Genomic DNA, 24,192 nt, shown 5'->3' on the forward strand with positions numbered 1-24,192 from the left:
CCATTTTCTCGGTATCAGTTCGAACTACTTCCTGTGAGACAATATGGCCTATGCACTGTACTCCTGACATTTTCGGGCTCAACTACAGTTGGGATGTTCTCTGTTTTCCAGAAATATTTTTCAAGTTTATGAGGTGCTCCTCGAAGGTTCTCCTCAGAACAATGACGTTATCAGAACAGATAAAGCACGTCTTTCAGTGATCCTCGCAGCTCAGTCTCCACAAGCCGCTTGGAAGTAGCCGGGGCGTTCCACAACACGAATGGCATGGCCTTGAACTGCCAGGGTCCACGTTGAATCGAGAATTCAGTCTTTTCTCTGTCTTGAGGATGAATTTCCACAACCGAGTTAGTTGGCCGTGCGGTTAGTGGCCCGCAACTGTGAGCTTGCAATCGGGATATAGTGAGTTTTAACCCCACTGTTGGCAACCCTGAAGATGGTTTCCCGTGGTTTCCCTTTTTCACACCAGGCAAATGCTCGGGATGTACCTTATTTAAGGCCAAGTCCGCTTCCTTCCCACTCCTAGCCCTTTCCTATCCCATCGTGGCCATAAGACCTGTCTGTGCTGGTGCGACGTAAAGCAACTCGTAAAAAAATAATCTCGATTTGCCAGTACCAACTCTTCAGATCCAGTATAGAGGACCACTTCGACACTAATATCGTATCCAGAGTGTCGTCAATCTGGGGTAGTGGGGACGTCATTCATTGTCCTGTAGTCAACACAGAAGCGAATACAGCCGTCCTTCTTCTTTTTAAGCATGATCGGAGAGTTTCAAGGTCTTTCCGTGGGTTCTATTACTAGTTCCCCTTCATTTCTTCGTATTGCTTCACGAGGGGAACTCGGAAAGGAGATAGAGCCTTGATCGGCGCATTGTCACACATATCAGTCCGTTGTTGGTTGAGTTTCGTCCTGCCAAAGTAGTTGCTGTCTAGTGAAAAGACGTACTGATACTCCAGCAGTAGGTGTTCTAGGTTCTCTCGTTGCCCGCGTTCTAGTTGTCGCTAGAACCCGCATGCACCTTCCGCAGAATTTTATGCATGTTCCGCCCTGTTCTTCCTCGTATTCATGTATGCAGTGGTCGATCAGATTCTATGGTCCCGCAGCAGAATATGCATATAACAGGCTCACAAACCCCATGTGCTGTGCAATGGCTGACATGAAAGCCGTTATCGCTCAAATTGAGGAGTTGAATACAAGGCCGATGACAGGTGTTGATCAGCGTCTCGTTTGATTGTTTCGATACGCCGGCACCACTGGCAGTTCCATCCACATCCGCAGCAGCGTCTACCTCGGTCTTCTCAGATCACCTCACAGCTTCGCTTGGTATAAATCAGTGCCTTCGCACGCCGGCCGCTGAGAAATTGCTTCATCCCCATAGCAGTGCGTGTTAGGAACCATGCACAGGATGATTTTATGCTCATTCAGTAGTCCTAGGACGATGATTATCTCGTTCACCATGTCAGAAATAAGAATATTGTGGTTCATTGTCCTCCGTCCCACGGAGAATTCCGTCACCGTCTCGCCGTGGACAAGTGTAATCTCTCCACTGGCAGTCGCCAGGCTAAGCCTCACCGGCAAGGGCCGAATCCTCCACTACAGCGCAAGTGTTAACTTGTCAATGGTCTTTGTTGCTGCGGTGTCGATGAACATGCTCCACATTATCCTGTCAATGGCTCCATCATCCATCAGCTGCTACCGTCGGATCGTAGCCTGGTTACGCAGGCCTGGGTTTCTGGGGCTTGACGACTGTGCTGAGCCAACGTTCACCTCGTAAGGAAGGCTGAGTATCGTATCCTTGACCATAGCCATGCTGACGTCAGCTGAAGATTCCAGTTTTCGGCGGTCTTCAGAGTTCTGGCTACGGGACTGACATGTCTCGGGATGAATAATTTCAAAGACAAGTTAAAGCGTGACAACCTCACAAGCCAGCGTCCAGTGCAACCGATACGAGGAGCATTTATAAAGAGCCAAGAAAGGGCTCGATTTTCCGTTTTAACAGTAAACTAATTATGACAACCTCACAAGCCAACGTCCAGTGCAACCGATATGTGGAGCATTTATAAAGAGCCAAGAAAGGGCTCGATTTTCCGTTTTAACAGTAAACTAATTATGTTCCAAACATTTCTCAAAGTATTCTAAGGTCTCCATAAGGGCAAGAGGTTCACTTTCAAAGACAGTGTAGTATATTTCAGTAGGTGAAAGCAAACTTCCAGAAAATGTATAGGTAAATATTTTTCATCGACAATTCGATTCAAAACGCTCGCTATTGCGATGTCTGCAACACTGGTACGTATGTAGGAATGTAGGCTATGTCTGCCCGTTGATCCCGTTTCCTGACACAGGTTTGGAAAGATGTGAGATGAAATGATACGACATGTTTCCACGGCCGGATGCCCTTCCTTACGCCTACCTCAGTTGAGGAGCTAATTAAGATGAAGTAAATTACGGTGATTTAAATTGGGAAAGGAGGGGGAAGAAATCGGCTGTGACCTATGAATAGGAACTCTCCCGGTATTTGTCTGGAAGTGAAAATGGGAATTCACAGAAAACCATTCTCATGACAGCCGACGGTGGAGTTCGAACTCACGCGTCTCCCGAATGCAGAGCTTTGCTCCGCTCGGTATGTCCGAAGCATCGGTGTGGACCTCAATTTGGAGGCAAACATTGGGATGTTTTAGAATTGGGTCTTGAACGAACAAAGACTTTAAGGTAAGAAATACGTTTTGTTGGAAGTCGATCCATAGAAATTTAACGTTCTTCCGCTTTAAACCCAATCATTCCTAAGAAAGCACGCAACTGTTTGAGATTTTGGGGTGGTAGAATATGAGCGAGGGCTGAAGTACGATCTAAATACACAGATATTCCATTTCCATCCCTGTGACTTCTTCTATTTCCTTCCATTTCGACATTACTTTTTAACAATCTCTTGATAACCCGCCCGATTAGCCTTACGAACATTTTCCCGATCTGATATGTACTCTACTAAATCCCAAGCCGACCATGTTGATCAATTTCTTTCCGAATTTTCTGACATCAACTTAGTTGATGTACGTACAATTGAGAATTTAGAAGGATTAACGGTTAATCCCGTAGAGCGTAATCTGGAAAGCACACAGCGCAAATGAGGATGTGAACGGAAAAGTGCGCTATATATATAAGCAGGTCGTCATTGTACGTGTATATCAACTGATATTTGATATCCGCAAAGAGAGAGACAATGAGCGGTTGTTTGTTCTGAGATTCTAAATTTAGCCAAAAGGGAACATTGGTAAATTCAAATAGCTCGCTAGTTGTAATGAATGCAGTTAATTTCTTAATCGTGGTGATCAGTGGAATTTGATAATACACTGAATTCAAGTCTAGAGTGGAAAACGATCGCGAAATGATGAAATGCACTTTGCATTTTGGGCGTAGGATAAGCATCACAATTACATTTATAATTTAGTTCACGGTAATCAAGTACTAAACGGAAGGATCCTTTCGGCTCGTCGACAACGAAAGTGGGAAAGCATTAGAAGAGGAAGGTACGCTGGCTCCCCTCTCGCAGCATCTTTTCAGTTTCCATTCGGGGAGGCTTTAAGTGGTATGAAACGGGATGCAGTGGCGTGATATCAGTAAGATCAGTATGAGCTTCATAATTCATGACAGTTCCCAGTCTGTCAGAAAAGATGTCAGAAAATTCGGAAAGAAATTGATCAACATGGTCGGCTTGGGATTTAGTAGAGTACATATCAGATCGGGAAAATGTTCGTAAGGCTAATCGGACGGGTTATCAAGGGATTGTTAAAAAGTAAAGTCGAAATGGAAGGATATAGAAGAAGTCAAAGGGATGTAAATTAAGTGAGTGTGTTGAAATAAATCATATCCTAATATAATGGAATTGGTAAATCTTCAACAACATGAAAAGTGTATGGCCGAAAAGTAGTAATGTCGATAGTTAACCAGGCGCGGCGGGTCTATGTATGTCGTGTTAGCCGAGCTAACACCATCTAAAACGAAGGAACAACGAATAAGACTACATAATACTATGGCGTATACATTGTTTATTTAATACCGTATACTATATTATAACGGCCATAAAACCTAATTCTCTTCCATATATATATCACTTTAAGTGACGAAAGCTTCGCACCTGTCGCATGATAAAGATATGTCAATTGTGCGCTCTGTTTGCCGTTTAGCAGAGGCAAACATGAGAAGCTTCAATTCCGCCGGGCCGCGCTTGCGCATTCGATGCACTCGGGAACACTGCACAGAACTGACCATGCTGGCAACTAGATTCGCATGTTTGCCTCAGTCGAGAGGCTAACTTAACAGTAATCATATGCAGTCTTCAAAGGTGGCAGTTAGGAGCGTGTCTCGTGCTTGCTGTAGCTTTCTTGTTGTTAAAGGGAGATTCAGCTATGTTGGAGGATGAATGCGGCTGTGTTATTGAGGACTTATTAACGCATTCATTATCTAGCCGAACTCTTGTTGTTCAGATACAAATCATAGACAATGGGAGACCTACTCTTAATATATCAGCTATGGTTACAGAAAGAAAAGGCAAAATGCGTCATTTTAATTATTCCTGGTACACAAATGATACATGGCTGCGTGGCTATAAGAAGTCGTGTTCCTTATATTTCTGACCTTGCTTTTTATTTTCAGCAAACACGAATGTTTCGACAACAAAGGGAGTTTGTGATATTAACAGTTATTGTGTACTAAAGAAACAAAATGAACAGTTTGTAGACTATGCTAATTATAAAGTAGTTTTTCTGAACTTGGTACTTGCCTTCAAAATTAATTGGAACAAACCTAAAGAAAAAATTAAAGCAAATAGGTATATAGTTAGTTGCCTAATACGTAGATGCTGTTTGTATCCTGGAGGAGCAAGAGCTGCCTTTTAGGAGCCATACTGAAAACCACGACTCAATGGAAGAAATTTTGTTGAATTCCTCCATTGGCCTAATAGAGCCACACATAATGTAAAATTACGGGACCGCTTGGAAACCTGTCCTGCTTTTCTTGGTACTTTGCGTGATATGCAGATCGAGTTAATTTACTCAGTCTCTGCTGTTTTGTTAAATAAAATAAGAGATCAAAGAAGCAGCATTTGTAGCTGTGATAGAAGATGAGGCCACGGATGTTAACACAAACATCTCAGCTTTCTTCTGTGCTTCGTTTTGTTACAAATTATGATATTCAGGAGAAATTTATTACGTTCATTAATGTAAGTACCGATAGTTTCGCTGTTTCTCTGGTTGGGCGTGATTTCACTTTAATCAATGAATTCCAATTTAGTGATAAATTAGTCGCCTAGAAGTACGATGGGTGTTCTGTTACGACTGGAGCACATAACCATCTACAACAGATTATTCTTGCCATGCACACAAGCTAAACCTAGTACTAAAACAATTTGTTAAAACTATTACGGAATATAAAGTATCCTTTGAAGCTCTATCTGCGTCCGCAAATTTTTCTCGAGATCTTCAAAGAGAAAATTTGCATTTCAGGCGTTTACTACTAAGCATTTTCCATCAGTTTCCCCGACCCACTAAATACATACAGATCGTTTGGTTGAAGTAATATCAGAAATTTAAAAAAATCTCAAGACATTCTTCAAGTCAGCCATAAGCAACACCGAAGAATGTGATAGTGAAAGAAGAACCTGTTCGAGAGGTTTCTTTGCCACTCCACAAGATTTTGAAAATATTGTTACGTGCTCAAGCGACCGCCAGCCTTGTCGCGGCCCCTTCGGTATTACCTGAAAGAGGATGACTAAACCAGCTCGGGGAACTTTTTAGCCCGCCTGAGGACATTCCACGGCCCTTCATCTAGTTTCTCCATGCGATTTCTGGAAGATACGACAGGAAAGTTCGATCTCCAGCCAAACCCTGGATGTTCTAGTGGGCCAACATCAGGTATAAATACAAGGCCCCTGCGAGCGAGCTGGTGTTGTGGTGTCGGAGAGACCAGTAAATAGGTGGAGACGACCGAACGGAAGACTATATTGTCTGTTCGTATATTTCTGAGAAATGAGGCTCAGAGAGGGAAGCCACTATCGCGAGTGTGAAGATAAATGGACCTGTGTTAATGTCCGCTGTCGTGAGTATCGTCCTGCTGTTGAATACTGTTGAGCTGTTTAGTTGTTCACTGCATGTGACTCTGAGAACAACTGGACTGCCTGTGGAATCGAACCAACGAACAGTCATCGTGTGTTGTACGACTCGTTGGCTGAACGGTCAGCGTACTGGCCTTCGGTTCAGAGGGTCCCGGGTTCGATTCCCGACCGGGTCGGGGATTTTAACCTTAATTGGTTAATTCCAATGGCACGGGGGCTGGGTGTGTGTGTTGTCTTCATCATCATTTCATTCTCATCACGACGCGCAGGTCACCTACGGGTGTCAAATAGAAAGATCTGTACCTGGCGAGCCGAACCCGTCCTGGGACATCCCGGCACTAAAAAGCCATACGCCATTTCATTACATTTTTTCATCGTGTGTTGTGTAGCCATTGGCACTGTTTTCAAATCCAGCGTTCTACACACAGCTGCTGTATGTGTTGACTCATTTTGGGGAAGTGAAACTAAGGATTAGCCCTCCCCAGGTAACAACGGGCCGGACAGCCTGCGGTGTCATAAGGAAGAGGGACTTGTGAATAGATTTGTATTAGTAAGTGTGGCCATTCAGAACTGGTTAGAACTGTGTGTGCGTGTGTAAATATTCGTATGTGCATTTATTAGGTCATACTGAAATAAGTTAGAGTAATGAAACAAAGAGAGTTTTATACGTAACAGTATTTTTCTTTTAAATTTATTCTCATCTGTATTATCTCAAACAAAAATCTTGTTCAACATTTTGCAAACCAAAATTAATGACATACGGTGTTGTGCTGCCAAAGGTCATGAATTCAAGAGATTTTTGAATTATAAACCCGATAAATTGTTTTCTGTATTTGGAGCATTGCACAGACGAACATTCATCAGTTGTGTCATTTAAAAATTAAATTACAATTAAAAGGCAGCGAATTGGTGATGTGGAAATAGACAAACTGCAGACTGCATTGTGAAGTACTTGATACAATAGTACGACACAGTGCGCACGAACAGTATCGGACACTTCGGAATAGAATTAAAGTAATAATTCGAAATAATAAATTTTCTTTTTACAATCACCTGGCTGAAAATTTAAATGTGTCAAACACTTGGAAACAACTTCGTTCCATTGGAATTGGGAAAGCTTTGCCCCAGCCATGTAATCCAGATATCTCTCTGGAGAGATTAAATGCTCATTTTTCTGAAATAAAAATTAAACCGGAAATGCAGGCAATATCACAGACTATAAATTCTCTTCTGAACCAGCCACCACCAAATAGGCCATTCTATGAATTTTGCGAAGTCACAGAGACTGGCGTGAAACGCGAGGTATTATCAATCACATCATCTGCTGTAGGACCTGATGAAATACCCATAATCATAATACTGTATAACACATCATTGACATTACTCTTCCCGCCATTACTCACATATACAACACGTGCCTCACTAGTGGCCTCTTTCCAAAAATGTGGAAAAATGCCATTATAAAACCTCTTCCCTAAACTTCCTCACCTGTATTTACACAGATTATCGACCTGTTTTCATACTTTTGTCTCTCTCCAAGCCTCTTAAACGCATAGTACACGTGCAAATAAGCTACTATTTAAATAAATACATACTATTTGACCTTTTACAATCGGGTTTCAAAAAGGGACACAGTACGGCCACTGTCCTGCTGAAAGTTACAGACGACATGAGACGCGCTATGGACGAAAGGCAAGTGACGTTACTTACACTTCTTGATTTTAACAGCGCCTTTGACACAGTAAATATAGAAGTACTGGTTGCTAAATTGAAATCACTTCACCTTGGACAGACAGCTCTAGAATTCTTTCCTCATACTTTACCGAACGAAAATAACGGGTAATTCTTCAGAATAGGTCATCTGAATGGGTAATGAAATATTCAGAAGTACCACAAGGCTCAGTACTTTGATCACTTCTCTTTTTATCTATATTAACGATACATGGACACGGCTAAAACACTGTAAATACCACTTGTATGCTGACGATCTACAAACCTATTATCATTCCAAAATTTCAGACATCAATCAAGCAATAGGTTATATGAACTCCGACATAAATAATATATGTGCACACGTTCATAAAAACTCTATTTTAATCAATCCATCAAAATCTAAATCTATTATTTTTGGGCAGACGAAATAAATCAGTGCGGAAAAAAACAAAACCATTCCTCCACTAACTTTATCTGGTAAAAATATTCCGCACGAAAACTCGGTAAGAAATCTTGGTGTAATTATAAACGAGAATCTTAACTGGAGAGAGCACCTTACAAATATCTGTAGAAAAGTATACGCCTCCCTTCACCCACTAAAATATCCTCAAAATATGCCACTACTAAACATGAGAATTAGGTTTATAAATACTCTTATCCTCCCTATATTTTCCCACTGTGACGTAGTACTAATTGATGCCACGAGAGAACAACTAAACCGATAACAACGTGCTATGAACTCATGTATTAGATTTATCTTCTCCTTACGCTATTATGTTCATGTTACCCCTTATTATCGTCAACTTTCCCTTCTAAAATGTGAACAATATAGAAATCTCCACGTGGCAGTATTAATCTTTCGAGTATTAAACGATAATATCCCATACTACTTATCTTCACAACTCAATTTCCAATCCGCTTTCCACCAGCATAACACACGCTCCGGCAGTACACCTCCTATCCCCATTAGCAGGTCAGCAGCATTTAGCCGTTCCTTTGTTGAAAATGGAACTAGGATATGGAATTCTCTCCCCCACAACATCAGAGCCATAAAGTCCTTAAATTCCTTTAAGTCGTCTTGCCGTGAGCATCTCCTCGATGTGTGCCACCAGTCAGAATGAATCTGGTAGAGTGACTGTGTGTGTGTGAATGTACGCTTACTGTGTTTATTTTGTGTCATTCAACTTTTAATTTGTAACGATTGTTTCAAGATATGATTAAGAATATTTATAGTGCTTATGTTATTTTGTTTCATATTTTGTTTCTAGTTTGTAATGGTAGTTTTTAACCCATCAGTGCATAAAGTTAATTTTTTGTGTTTTATTTCAATTTATCTACACTTTTCACTCTTAATAATTGCAGAAACAAGTTCCAACAATCAGAAAGTTCATACAGTTTTATTTACAGAGGCCGTCCGATATATCGGACGCTATGCACTCAGTTCAGTACAACAACACTAGTTACTCAGCATTAATTGTACAATAATGTTGCAAGCTAGGTAGTGTTAGAAAGTTGGATTATCTAATCCAATTTACACTGTAAAGTAGATCTACAATTTCCACTAAAGACTTATCACAATACTGTATACGCTATTTACGGTTATGTATTCACTGTTGATGATATCCACAGAAGCATTTCAGGTGAAGTCCAAACTGGTCAAGCTGATCCACACCTCGGGTGCCACTATAAGACTTGAACAGCTTCCATTGCGGTACAGACACTTTGCATATATTTTTACACTGGACCACCTTCATACACCGCTTATCTCTATCTGTTTGTAGTTCGTACCAACAGTGACAACACTGTTGTCATTCCAGTGCACCAGCAAAGTACCACCGAAACTCCTGCAATCTTATGATTCCTTTCTTATTTTTCTTGTCCACCTTTCTTTGAAGGGGGCACTTCTCAGTCTGGTTTTCTTGAAATGTCCCTGTTACACTTATTCCCTTTGAAGCTTGATGTCTTACCAATTTCAGGAATGTAAAATAGTTGTCAAAGAATATTGTATACGCCATGTTTGATTCAGTTCTACCTGCATCAAAGGGAGGCAGGACTACACTTCCTCCAAGTCCAAATAACTTCAGCCTTTCATTTTACATTGTTGTATACACTTGGAAAGGTGGAAAGGTATCCTATAGCCACTGGCAGAGAAAGAAGTCTAGCAGAATCTAACAATTCTGCGCATCAACTCATGTGTGGGGTGGGACCACCAAATGAGATGCAGATTGTGATCTTTTGCACTTTGGAGTTGCTTCTTGTGTGTTACAATTTGAACTACTAATGCTTTTGGATTTTCAATCAGGGATATGGGAAACAAGGGTACTGGCCCAAACTTATGTATGACTCCCTTTATTTTCATACGACAGCTTCCTTTTGCACGGTTTTCTGGTTTTTCAGTTCCATCTGTAAACTTCCAGTAATATTTTGACTACAACTGGACCTAGCCTTCCCTTTTCCATATTTTGTTGAAGCAATTTGCCCTTCATATTTACTCAGAAGTAGGTTTCTACCAACGTAATTTAGGTTACCCTCCTGCTCATCTGTCATTATCATCAACCGTTTCACACCCATCAACAAGAGGTTTGATGTGCTGCTCCTCTCCAAATGTCGGTTCTTCCTCCGAAACTTCCAATATTTCACTCACCATCCAACTAGTATGGGAATACAAATGTCTCAGACAGCAGGACTGCCTGTGCATAGCGTCCGATTTTCAGGATAGCTATATTTATATGCCTCTGTAACGTCAATAATAACACTAAATTGACATCTTTGTGTGTCAGTAGATTCATAGGAGTGTCAACAATATGGCCCATACAAAAGTTTACAATTGTTGGAAATATTTGTTAATTCATAAATAAAAATCTCGACTGTTGCACAAAACTCTGTACTATCTTGCCACCATACTCGCAATAAGTGTGATTCAACAATGAATGGTAAGGATAAAGAATGATGTATTGTTGGTTCTTCTCAGCTACAGCCTTTCTGAAGCACAAGAAAGTATCGCAGGCTTAAAGCCATGCATAAATATCACACAATTTTATTTTTTATAACGTCCGATTATTCGGACGCTATGCACTAATGGGTTAAGAAAAGATTATTAATATTATTCTCAGATGTACACTGTTAATGAAGTGTGGTTAAGTGTAATGGAGGACCACGAGTCCTAACTTCGCCACTACAATAATTTTTCAAACTTTTTGTTTTGCTTTACGTCGCACCGACACATATGTCTTATGGCAACGATGGGAGAGGAAAGGCCTAGGAATGGGAAGGAAGCGGCCGTGGCCTTAATTAAGGTACATCCCCAGGATTTTCCTGGTGCGAAAATGGGAAACCACGGAAAACCATCTTCAGGGCTGCCGACAGTGGGGTTTGAACCCACTATCTCCCGATTACTGGATACTGACCGCACTTAAGCGACTGCAGCTATCGAGCTCGGTCCACTACAAATAAATGCAAATATAATAATAATAATAATAATAATAATAATAATAATAATAATAATAATAATAATAATAATAATAATAATAATAATAATAATAATAATAACGTACTGAACTCAATAAGCTGGAATTTCTCTTTTGGATTTCAACTTGTTTGAAACATACACGGACTCTTTTCCTGCTCGGCCCTTCGAGTCCCTGGTTAAATAATGTGGTAGCTACTTCAACGTCCTGGTACTCAAAACCGAGTTAAGAAGTCCTGCATACTAGAACTTTATAAATATTTAACATGTTCAGGATTAAATGTGGCATTACCTGAAATAACCAAACTATGTTCTTTAATTTTGACTATTCTTGCTACTAACGCCTCAGACGAAAGATTTTTCTCGGCAATTAAGCGGATAAAAACTTATTGAAGAAGTACGCAAGCACGACAAAGATACCAAAATTGTCATTGATTTCAACTGAGAAGAACCTCCTAAAATCTGTAGGAAGAATCCGGAGTTGAATATTCTGTTATAGACATTTTTGCTGCCAAAATCGCCGGGTAAAGCTGTGTTACACGATGTAGGCCTAATATATGTAGATGTACGGAGAGGAATGATTTATATACGTTTAAAAATGCATGATTATATTTCAGTTTTACATTGTTTCTTACCGAGCTCGATAGCTGCAGTCGCTTGATTGCGGCCAGTATCCAGTATTCGGGAGATAGTAGGTTCGAACCCCACTATCGGGACCCCTGAAAATGGTTTTCCGTGGTTTCTCATTTTCACACCAGGCAAATGCTGGGGCTGTACCTTAATTAAGGTCACGGCCGATTCCTTCCCACTCCTAGCCCTATCCTGTCCTATCGTCGCCATAAGACCTATCTGAGTCGGTGCGAGGTAAAGCAACTAGCAAAAAATAAAAAAATAAAAAATAAAAACATTGTTTCTTTCATGTTTTTACAAACTAGCGTACTAACACCTTGGTAAGGGTCAAGCGCCGCCACTGTAATTAACTGAACTCTACCAATAGTGTCCAAAGACGTCTGATAGACTGAGGTGAAATTGAGTAACCAGGGAATAATTTCAGTCAAGACTTATGGACAGAAGTTCAAATTCACTGATTAGAGATGCCGAAGTTCCCGAATCTAATAATGCAACAGAAGGGATATTATTGAGTTATTACATAAGAAATGTGTGCTATTTCGGTAAATAGGACGGACGGGAAAACCAAGCTTGGCGGCAGACTTTTGCCCTGATTTTGACAGCTGCCTGTGTTACGAGGAGGATACTTGTTGCCCAGGTTAGGGATGGAACAACATATACCAATATCCAATTCCGTGGCACCGGTAGTAAGATACAGAAATTGGTTTAGGTCTTCACAGTCACGAAACAGATTAATTATAAGGCGATACGGATTTGTGGCAATGAACAGCTAGGTAGAATATTCAGAGGTTGAGTACGAGCGGAAAATCTGGTAATGAGAATACTAGCATAATATGACAAATTTCTATCGTTCTTAAGTGTGTCAGTTCACGCAAAATAGTATAAGTGAAAAATAGAAGTATGAGGAGCGAAAGAATTGATCATATGCCTAAACGAAGGCGAAGCATAGAATTGTAATATCGAGATTATCTCGTGGGATATTGGTATATTGCTAAGATATCCGGAATCTAGGTAGTCATACAAAAGTTCAATTGTAAGTTGATGTCGTAAGCCAGAAAGTTTTTGAACTTGAGCACGGACTTAATTTAGGTCTGCGGAATGGACGCATCGATCACAGTCCCCGCATGACGTGTCAATTCAGTCATTGACAAACTATCCGTGTGATAACTTCACTGTGTAGAATGCCGAATTTGCTGTCGCACTCTCTACATTAATGTTCCAGTTTAATCCAACTCTTAATTTTCCTTATCAGCCTAGCTCACTCCACACGCGTTTTAGTCCCACTACGTTCCCGCCGAACTCCACAACTAGAGCCTTGGGGCGAAGAAGATCGAAGGTAGAATAGTTGGCATGGAGCTTACTTAGAACTGAGTATACAAGCTTGTACCTTACACTCTTCAAAGGATTTTTATGGCCTGTAGAGAAAATGACGGATTGCTTACTAGTCCCAATCTACGAAGTAGCTTACTATTATTTGTTAATTATATTCCGTTTTTCGCTATTGTATTTATAATTGTTTGAAATTAACGCCCAGTTTCGCATGAAACCAAAAATTCTGTCAAATCGTACCCACCCTCGTGGGTGAATGCGGCACACCTTTACCGCCTCAGGTAGATAATCCGCAATTAGAAACTAATACTGGCGGTTTTTTAACGAGAGCTGCTTTTGTTAGAGTGGATTTTAGACGCCTTAAAAGCAACCACTGCTTGCTTGTCAGTTACAGATATAAATGGGTTTCCTTCAATACGGACACGGAACGTAGCACTGTTATAGGTTTCCAATATACCCTACATATCGCTGTACGTATCGTAAGTTGTTGATTTGTATCAGAGGCCGCAAACACCGTGTTCATCAGTCCCGGTATACTAGCTGGTATGAAAATATGTCAAAATTTACCTCATGTGGCTATCTAATGAGAAGAACTGAAAGCGACGTGATCCGAGACGAGAATATCTAGATGATACAGCTTCCCAGTCTTACCGTGGAAAGTGAAATAATATTCGTCATCTTATTGGTGTCCGCTTCCGTAGCGTAACAGTTAGCACTATAAGCTGCCGTCCTCGGAGGCCTGACTTCGATTCCCGATATTGCCAAAAATTATGGAATAGCAGGAGGGCTGATATGTGGTTAAAATGATACATGCAGCTCATCTCCACTGGGGGTTTGCCTGAAAAGAACTGCACCACCTCGGGATGAGGACACGAGTTTATTGGTGAGTTTATTGCATATTTTCCAATATAATTTTAAATGGTATCCCTTACTGCTTAAGTATGAACATGTTTAAGTGCATTGATCGTTAGGTATAACAGTACAGCTGTAGACAATTCGCATTCAATAAAACAAAATGTTCTCTACAATATGTTGTCGTTCTCAGTGTTTTCAGGCTTTTTATTTATGATATATATAAACATAACAACTAAATTTGCCTTGTATTATTATTTTTATCTATATAAGTAAAAAATAGGCTGTTTTGTTGCAGTGAATTTGAGAGAACGGCTGAACCGATTGGCATCGTAAAGCATTCTCACGAAAGCTCTTGGCCTATAGATTTGCTGAGTGTCTTTAAGAGCACAAACATTTCTTGCCGTATTTTTTTAATTATTAAAGAATATGTAGCATTTTGATTGGCCAAACCACTCCCCAGTACTTCAAGGCCACCTGAACCGTGAGAGTGCTAAGGCATGTGGCACAAAGAGGAGGTGGAAGGGGTAAGCACGAATGTGCAGTCAGACGTCTTACTGGTCAGCTGTACATCGGCTTCTTCCAGCCTGTGTTGCAGCAAGTCGCTTGGCCGAGAAGAAGCTATTCAGCGCTATTTTACCGTCACTTCTGTAGTTCTCCCTATATTTTCTAGCTTGAAGTGATTTAGTAAAAATTTGAACGTTTCCTTCTCAATGTCATCTCTCCCTCTATTTGTTAGTTTGAGTGATTTGGGAGAAATTTTATTATTTATTATTAAAACTCTGAGGCTGTGAACTTCTTCCATTTCGGTAGTTAGCAAAGTGGGTCCATCCTCCGTGTCATACTAATGTGCTAATTTTCAATTTTGATTTGGCCGACATGGTACTCGTAACAAACCAGGAACAACTTTCAATTATTAATGAAATCATTTATTATTGTTCTTGGGGGAGATTGCATAAAGGATTTACCTGTTTTTACACATGTTTATTGCCAAACGATTATTGATTTATAATTGTATTAAATACTCTCTTCTTTGACACTTCATCAAAATACACCGCTTACATAAAAATATGTGGAAAAAACTACAAAAAATTGGAACTCAGTGGTTTTTTGCAAACAAATCGGTTACGGAGACTATCCTTCTGTAGATGGTGACGGATCAACTGTTACTGAAATACCAGCCAGAATTTTAGCACATGATATCGTGATTGAAATTTATAACAAAACGTTCACTTCTGAGCGAGTTGTATTCATTTTCTGGAAAGTTGCCATTCTTAATTAATTAATTTTAAACTCATTGCGCTTATACCTGATAGTTCAAAACCGAGCTCGATAGCTCCAGTCGCTTAAGTGCGGCCAGTATCCAGTAATCGGGAGGTAGTGGGTTCGAGCCCCACTGTCGGCAGCCCTGAAGATGGTTTTCCGTGGTTTCCCATTTTCACACCAGGCAAATGCCGGGGCTGTACCTTAATTCAGGCTACGGCCGCTTCCTTACAATTCCTAGGTCTTTCCCATCCCCATCGTCGCCATAAGACATATCTGTGTCGGTGCGACGTAAAGCAAATAGCAGAGAGAGAGAGAGATCGTTCAAAACCACACACTAGCGTCAACAGATTAATACTGAAGATAAAAGCTAGCTACTTCAATTTCTTGGAATTAATAGCTTGCCTCGACATATTCTAATTCTAAAAATTTCAGCCATAGTTATGCTTCTTAGAAATCTGAAAGTTGGTCCCAAAACGAAACCAGATTAGGGCCTAATTGTATGAAGTAGGTACGAAAGTTGTTTGGATTAGGAAATAATCAGTGGAGATAAAGCTGGACAGAGTGCTCTAATCTCTCGAATTAACAAATCCGATAAAACACTTTCATTTTCTTTCAAGAGGCATCAATTTCCAATTCGCTTGGCATTTTGTATCACTATCAATAAACCACAAGGGACGTGACGGTCTTTGTTTACCTCAGCCAGTTTTCAGCCATGGCCAGTTAAATGTCTCAATGTCAAGAGTGATATTTTAAAGTTGCAGTAGTGCCAAACGGTAATTGCACAAGGAATGCATCAAGCAACTGCTGCGCGGTTTGGATCGCGTAGCTACCAGCTTGCATTTGGGAGATAGTGGGTTCGAACTCCACTGTTGGCAGCCCTGAAGATGGTTTTCCGTGGTTTCCTATTTTCATACCCGGCAAATACTGGGGCTGCACCTTAATTAAGGCCACGGTCGCTTCCTTCCCAGGTCTAGCCATTTCCTATCCCATCGTCGCCGTAAGACGTATCTGTGTCGGTGCGACATAAAGAAAATTGTACAATAACTAAGTACAAGGATTATTATTATTATTATTATTATTATTATTATTATTATTATTATTATTATTATTATTATTATTATTATTATTATTATTACTAGCTGATGTACCCGTGCTTCGCTACGGGATTCTCAGAAAGACTGACTTTGTGGTTTTCCTAACTGAATTGAACATAGGTCATTACAAAAATGTCAGTAGGAATGTAGCGATTGAAAGCAATGTTATCATATAAAATACCCGATCAAATGAAAAACCGCACACTTTCTCACTTTCAACGAACAGTACTACGGTGCCGATCTTAGAGTCCAAAGTTCCAGAGCTGGAATAACCAGGTCGCAGACTGCCCTGAACACTCCTCTGTCATTATTCCGTTAAATATGCACACTACCCATTCCAATCAGTGCCTCAGAGTAGGGACTGAACAGCTCGAATACTATGATGAACCAGTGTGTTACGTACCAGATATATCAGAAAATGTATGAACCAGAGGAATGGCATGCTAAAGAAGAAAGTTATCTTACTCCCCAGCTACTTCCCGCCATTATACAGGCAGGCTGTTACAGTCGGTACGACCAGGCGAGTTGGCCGTGTGGTTAGGGGCGCGCAGCTGTGAGCTTGCATCCGGGAGATAGTGGATTCGAACCCCACTGCCGGCAACCCTGAAGATGGTATTCCGAGGTTTCCCATTTTCACACCAGTCACACCAGACTGTACCTTAAAGCCAAGGCCGCTTCCTTCACACCACTATTCATTTCCTATCCCATCGTCGCCATAAGACCTACCTGTGTCGGTGCGACGTTAAGGAAATTAAAAAAACCTCGGTACGCTGCAGTAATCCTATCTATCGGGGATGAGAGGAAACAGAAGACAAAAAGCACATCACAACAAACAATGGTCAATGTAATGTTATTGTTGATAAAACCTATGAGCTTTCTATATTGCAGGCCTTCACATTAGTTTTCTTTCGACTCTGTGATATTAGGGTGTCTTACAAAATTATTTATATCGTAGACTGTAGTTCCTTATTCTCAGATTTACATACCGATTTTCACTAAATTCTGTTTACCCATTTTCTCGTGACTCGGCGCTGATATGGACTTAGTAACAAAAATCCAAATTCATGAATATCTCTGATTATATGCGGTACGGTAACAATGTATAAGACATAAGTGATCGGAAATTTAATAACTTCTTACATAACTACCACTAACTTACGACATAACTAAAGTTATGTTAGTTGTGTAGTATTTATCGATACGACCACTAATAACATAAATAACTTATTTGAGAATTACATTTCAGGCCTTCCCCTAAACTACCATTTCACTCAACGTGAATAAAATAATTTGTAGCCTAGATTGCAGTGGTTCATCACCCGACATTACATACCGATTTTCATTAAATTCTCTTCAGCCGTTTTCTATTGATGCGTGTACATACATACATACATACATACATACATACATACATACATACAGACAGACAGACAGACAGACAGACAGACAGACAGACAGACAGACAGACAGAAATTACGGAAAAGTAAAAAAATGCATTTCCTTGTTACTGTGGACATGACAGATACAGAAATATCATTCATTTCAAATTCTGAGCAATGCACAGGCAAAACACTTATTTTATATATAGATTACATTTCAGGCCTTCCCCTAAACTACCATTTCACTCAGTGCGAATAACATTATTCATAGCCTAGATTATAGCGACCTATTCCCCGACTTTGCATACCAATTTTCGTGAAGATTGGACCACAAATAAAATAAATATTTGACAATTAAATTTTAGGTCTTCCTCTAAACTACCATTTTTCTCAGCGTGTATACCCTATATTGTAGCGAATTATTTCCTATCTTTGTCTAGCGATTTTCATTAAGACACGACAACTAATAACATAAATATTTGAGAATAAAATTTCAAGCCTTCCCCTAAACTACCATTTCACTCAGCATGATTAAAATAATTTATAGCCTAGATTGTAGCGGTTCATCACCCGACTTTACATTCCGATTTTCATTAAATTCTCTTCATCCGTTTTCTCGTGATGCTTGTACATACATACAGACAGACAGACAGACAGACAGACAGACAGACAGACAGAAATTACGGAAAAGTAAAAAATGCATTTTCATATAACTGTGGACATGACCGATACAGAAATACCATTCTTTTCAAATTCTGAGCAATGTACAGACAAAACTCTTATTTTATATATATAATAGAAATAGAAATAGATATAGATATAGATATAGATTATTATTATTATTATTATTATTATTATTATTATTATTATTATTATTATTATTATTATTATTATTATTATTATTATTATTGCCTGCACCGTGGTAAAGGTTTAGCGTGCCTGCCACTCACCCGGAGGTCCAGGGTTAGATTTCCGGCCAGTCAGGAATAATAATAATAATAATAATAATAATAATAATAATAATAATATCATCACTTTCATCTTGATGTTGCCGGGCTGAGTGGCTCAGACGGTTGAGGCGCTGGCTTTCTGACCCCAACTTGGCAGGTTCGATCCTGGCTCAGTCCGGTGATATTTGAAGGTGCTCAAATATGTCAGCCTCGTGTCGGTTTTTTACTGGCACGTAAAAGATCTCCTGCGGGACAAAATTCCGGCACCTCGGCGTCTTCGAAAACCGTAAAAGTAGATAGTGGGACGTAAAGTAAGTAGCATTATTATTATTATCATCTTGATGTTAGTGCCACAATGGTTTAACGGTTGAAAAGTTGGCTCCCAACTGGCAAGACGGAAGTTCGATTCTCGGGACTTACAAGGATTTTGGAGCTTAAGCCCACCTCCTAGAAGACACGCGGTCCATTCAGCTGGCCGTCCAAATGAGTATTAGAGGAAATTTATCCATTAGTGGATTCACCATTGCAGTAAGGCGAGGTTCGAGGGAGATTTCGTTCATATATAGACTCAAACGTACCGGGCGAGTTGGCCGTGCGGTTAGGGGCGCGCGGCTGTGAGCTTGCATCCGGGTGATAGTGGGTTCGAACCCCACTGTCGACATCCCTGAAGATGGTTTTCCGTGGTTTCCCAGTTTCACACCAGGCAAAAGCTGGGACTGTGCTTTAATTAAGGCCACGGCCGCTTCCTTCCCACTCCAAGGCCTTTCTTATCCCATCGTCGCCATAAGACCTATCTGTGTCGGTGCGACGTAAAGCAAAGTTGTAAAAAAAAAAAGAATCACACGTTCCTAATTCCCCACTGGTCAGAAAAAGCTCTTTCCCTGAATGTCGAAAATATCGTCATAATAATAATAATAATAATAATAATAATAATAATACGTGTCGGACTGAGTAGCTCGGATGGTCGAGTCCTGGCCTTCTGAGCACAAGTTAGCGAGAACGAAACCGGCTCAGGCCGGTGATATTTTAAGGCGCTCAAATATGCCAGCCTCGTTGAGGTAGATTTTCTTTCTTAATCAGTTTATCCTCCAGGGTTGGGTTTTCCCTCCGACTCAGCGAGGGATCCCACCTCTACCGCCTCAAGGGCAGTGTTCTGGATTGCAAGACTTTGGGTCGTGAGGATAAAACTGAGGAGGAGGGCCAGTACCTCGCCCAGGCGGCCTCACTTGTTATGCTGAAAAGGGGCCTTGTGGGGGGAGGGCAGTTTGGAAGGGATAGACAAGGAAGAGGGAAGGAAGCGGCCGTGGCTTTAAGTTAGGTACCATCCCGGCATTTGCCTGGAGGAGAAGTGGGAAAACCCCTTCGAGGATGGCTGAGGTTGGAATCGAACCCACCTCTACTCAGTTGACCTCCCGAGGTTGAGTGCACCGCGTTCCAGCCCTCGTACCACTTTTTTTCAAATTTCGTGGCAGAGCCAGGAATCGAACCCGGGACCCCCGTGACCAAAGGCCAGCGCGCTAACCATTTAGCCATGGAGCCGGACAGTACGGTACTTGTACTGATGGGTGTATTTGTCATCACTTTGGGGCTAAGTTCGGAAAGGGACTTTTATTTTGTTTGCTATTTGCTTTACGTCGCACCGACACAGATAGGTCTTATGGCGACGATGGTATAGGAAAGGCCTAGGAAGTGGAAGGAAGCGGCCGTGGCCTTAATTAAGGTACAGCCCCGGCATTTGCCTGGGGTGAAAATGGGAAACCACGGAAAACAATCTTCAGGGCTGCCAACAGTGGGGCTCGAACCCACTATCTCCCGATTACTGGATACTGTCGGAAAGGAACTGATAGTTTCTTAAATGTTAGGTGCGATCCTAGTATTTGACTGAGATTCAAGTGGTAAACCATAGGAAACCCCTTCTAGGATGGCCGAGAGTAGAATTTGAGTCCAGTTCTCTTCTCATCAGTTTTCATGAGGTTCCAGCACTCACATCAGTATTTTTCAATCCTTCATAACAAAACGAGGATTCGAACCCATGTCAATTGGACGTGAAGCAGAATTTTGTAGAATTTGACTGATCACACTAGAGAGGTAATGGAAGTATATCATGAATGAAGTCATAGAGCTGGTAAAGAAAATTAGAAGGAAAGGCACATTGAAGATGTACTGACAAATAAATGGACAAACGTCATGCAAATGTATTAAAAGAGAAATCAAAACTTGCTAGGCCACGAAGGTCCGTTTAGAGATCGCTTTTCTTTTTTTTTTTTTTTTTTTTTTTTTTTTAGGGGCTTTACGTCGCGCCGACACAGATAGGTCTTATGGCGACGATGGGATAGGAAAGGCCTAGGAGTTGCAAAGAAGCGGCCGTGGCCTTAATTAAGGTACAGCCCCAGCATTTGCCTGGTGTGAAAATGGAAGACCACGGAAAACCATAAGTTAAGAGATCGAAGGTGAAAGGTTTCCGTAACCATAATCTCGGGACAAACCAGGAACCTACTCAAGTTCGAAGTCGCAAGTGCATTGCCTAGTTCCAACAATTTGAACGTGTCCATACAACAATGGTTCCAACTAAATATTAGCTGCTAATGACTCAACTTGTGCATAGGTGAACGACAGGAAACGAACTTACGGGAGCAACCTACTGTGGAATGTATTTGGTACACTAGATGAAATGGAAATCATAGATGTTCACAAAATGTTAAAACAATCTTGTGGATTAGCGAATAAAAATGACGTGCCAGGTTTTCCATAAAATTTCGCGCAAGCAAGTTCAAAGATGAACACTCTAGGAGTTGTTAAGATTGAACAGATCCGCTCTCACAGAAATTCCACCGAATGTGAACTAGTATGTCGTAAAATTTGTCGTGAAACTGGCTATCCTTGGTGGGCATAACTGCAAATGGTGTCATAACAAGTATTTTAGGCAACGAAGAAACAAGCATCATGAAGCTAAATTTGTCCAGTGGTTGCAGGTGGTATGAGTTTTAACATCCACGCTTTCTAGGAGGGATAATAGGCCTATGTAGAACGGTTTGAGTCAAGCAAAAGCAAGTTATTGTCGTCATTATGACGTGACCACGTTGTACCAACATGATTTATTTATACATTCTGTAATAGTAGATACCTAGCTGATCTTCCTAAACGCAAGGAGTTCGTCTTTCTGGTATAAATTTCTGTGATCTCCGTGGTGCGCCATTTTTTTCATTCGCTACACATGGTGCAAGCTCTAGGTTTGTTTTGAATAGTTTTTGAACGTCTATGGTGCCTATTTAGCGAAGTGTGCCAAATATGTATGAAGGAAAGGTGCTCTGTGACCTCCCGCGCATTCATTTACTATCATGCTCCTATGATTATGGGGAGCCGTAAGGAGCTAATATTTTGTTATCTCCGTTGTTAGTTCCGACACTTTCTAATGATCCTAAATAGACATTGCACTTGCGACTCTGCACTCAAGTAGGTTCCTTGTAAGTGGGATAGCGAGGTTTACGATCAGCCGCCATTGAGTCCTTGAGTTACGGTACTCATTTCTATGGTGGGCTATGTGCATCCCGGATCCTTGTGCACCTCCAGAAATAATTTCATTTCTAAATTTCTCGATTTCTTGACGACAAATCGAATTCATATCCTATCATTGAACCAGCACGCAATTTCTGTCTCGGCTAGGAAGCCCACATGGTTTCTTCAGAAATTGGGAAGGACGTTAATTAATTATACAGTGATACAAATTAATTTCATTAAATATCGTCGACATTTCATTAATTAATTAACATTCTACTCCAATTATTCACAGGCAAAATAAGACCCAAAAATTATAAAGCAGAAATAGCAAAATATTCTTCCGTGTACTGGGGTACTGACCTGTCGAAAGTAATTATAGAATTATTCTCAGTGAAGTCAACAATTAGAGAAGGGTTTTATTCATATCTGAGTTCAAAAGCAGGGTGCGGGAAGTGTCAGTATTAATGTTATTGGCTTTACGTTCCACTAACTAATTTTACGGTTTTTTGGAGACGCCGAAGTGCCGGAATTTATTCCCGCAGGAGTTCCTTTACGTGCCAGTAATCTACTAACACGAGGCTGACGTGTTTGAGCACTTCCAATACCACCAGACTGAGCCGGTTGGGCTCAGAAAGCCAGCGCCTCAACCATCTGAGCCACTCAGCCCGGCGGATGACATGTTACCTCAAGGCATATCCAAATGTGAAAACTGAATAATTTATCTCCTCAGCAACATGATATGTTAGAATGAACTGAAAATACTGAAAATACTGAAAATACTGAAAACTGAATAATTTATCTCCTCAGCAACATGATATGTTAGAATGAACTGAAAATAAAACAAGTCTATACCTGTGGAATGTATTTTGGAATTTCAGTCTCCCTGTGAACCTCGCCATATCAACACAGAACTCTAAGATCACATGCAACTCCAATTATCCTCGAAGTTTTAGTCATGATTGTCTCAGAAGAGATGAAGAATTCACCAAATTTTAAGAAAGTATAAGGTTTCTGTATTTAGTTAGTGCTACACTACACTTGCCTGCAATGTCACCCTGGCCATTCACTGGATCTCCGCCGTCGCTGAAGGATTCTACTTGTACCTGGTATATGGGAGAACGCTGCCACCACTCCAGGGGTTGAGGGGAGTTACATTTGGGGGCATTCTTGATGATAACCACTGCCGTAACCAACATGATGAGCCATGCTAACCAGTAAGCAGTTATCAGTGTTCCTCGGAGCCATACCCACAAAGGCCGGTACGCGCACTCAAGAAGCTGATCCTTAGTGAGTCCTGCTGCGGAACCGAAACTCGACCCGTCAGTCGCTGTAGCAACGTATCCCTCCTCCGGCATGATCGAGAAACGACTGGTCCGATTTCCTCCGCGCGACTGTACCTTGGCCAACACCAAGCTATTCTCGGAAGTGCGTGCGCACAAATAATTCACATGCGGCCGAGACTATTGAAGAAGGTATCTAGGCCGCCACACGTTCGCTATTCAACAATGACATAAATAGATACCAACATGACTGATAGAAGTGACATGCGCTTAGATGATATCCAACGTCTATACACTGAAATCTGGGTTTCCATTGACATTGCTTCAGTTTTATCCCGTCAAAAAGCCTTCATTAGGTACGATTCTTTGATCAATATAAACTTTGTTGAACTGATCTTCCCTCCATATCGACATCTTAGTAGCATATCATGCTTATTTCCAAAGTAACTTGTAACTGAAGTCCTACATGCAGAATCGTAGCCGGCAGGACAAAAGAGATGGTGCTACCATCTAACGTTCAGTGTGCTACCATCCTGTGATAACACATCCTTTTATACAGTAGTGGGTTCACCGGGTGAGCTGGCCGTGCGATTAGGGGCGCGCCGCTGTGAGCTTGCATCCGGGAGATAGT

The 24,192-nt window shown here is 40.9% G+C and overlaps 1 protein-coding gene across 2 annotated transcripts in view; it reads right to left on the reverse strand.

Annotated features, from left to right (window-relative positions):
• The window catches only part of LOC136862942 (amino acid transporter heavy chain SLC3A1), a 148,124-nt gene extending 124,444 nt beyond the window's left edge, over window positions 1-23,680 (reverse strand). Inside the window, exon 1 of one of the 2 annotated variants that reach the window (XM_067139233.2) lies at window positions 23,324-23,680. In XM_067139233.2, the coding sequence (XP_066995334.2) occupies window positions 23,324-23,636 (313 nt within the window). In that variant the 5' untranslated portion in view covers window positions 23,637-23,680. The remainder of the gene's footprint in view (window positions 1-23,323) is intronic. The other variant, XM_067139232.2, reaches the window with a different exon arrangement.
• Between the last annotated feature and the right edge of the window lie 512 nt (window positions 23,681-24,192).

Source organism: Anabrus simplex, chromosome 2 (assembly GCF_040414725.1).
Source record: "Anabrus simplex isolate iqAnaSimp1 chromosome 2, ASM4041472v1, whole genome shotgun sequence".
NCBI lineage: Eukaryota > Metazoa > Arthropoda > Insecta > Orthoptera > Tettigoniidae > Anabrus > Anabrus simplex.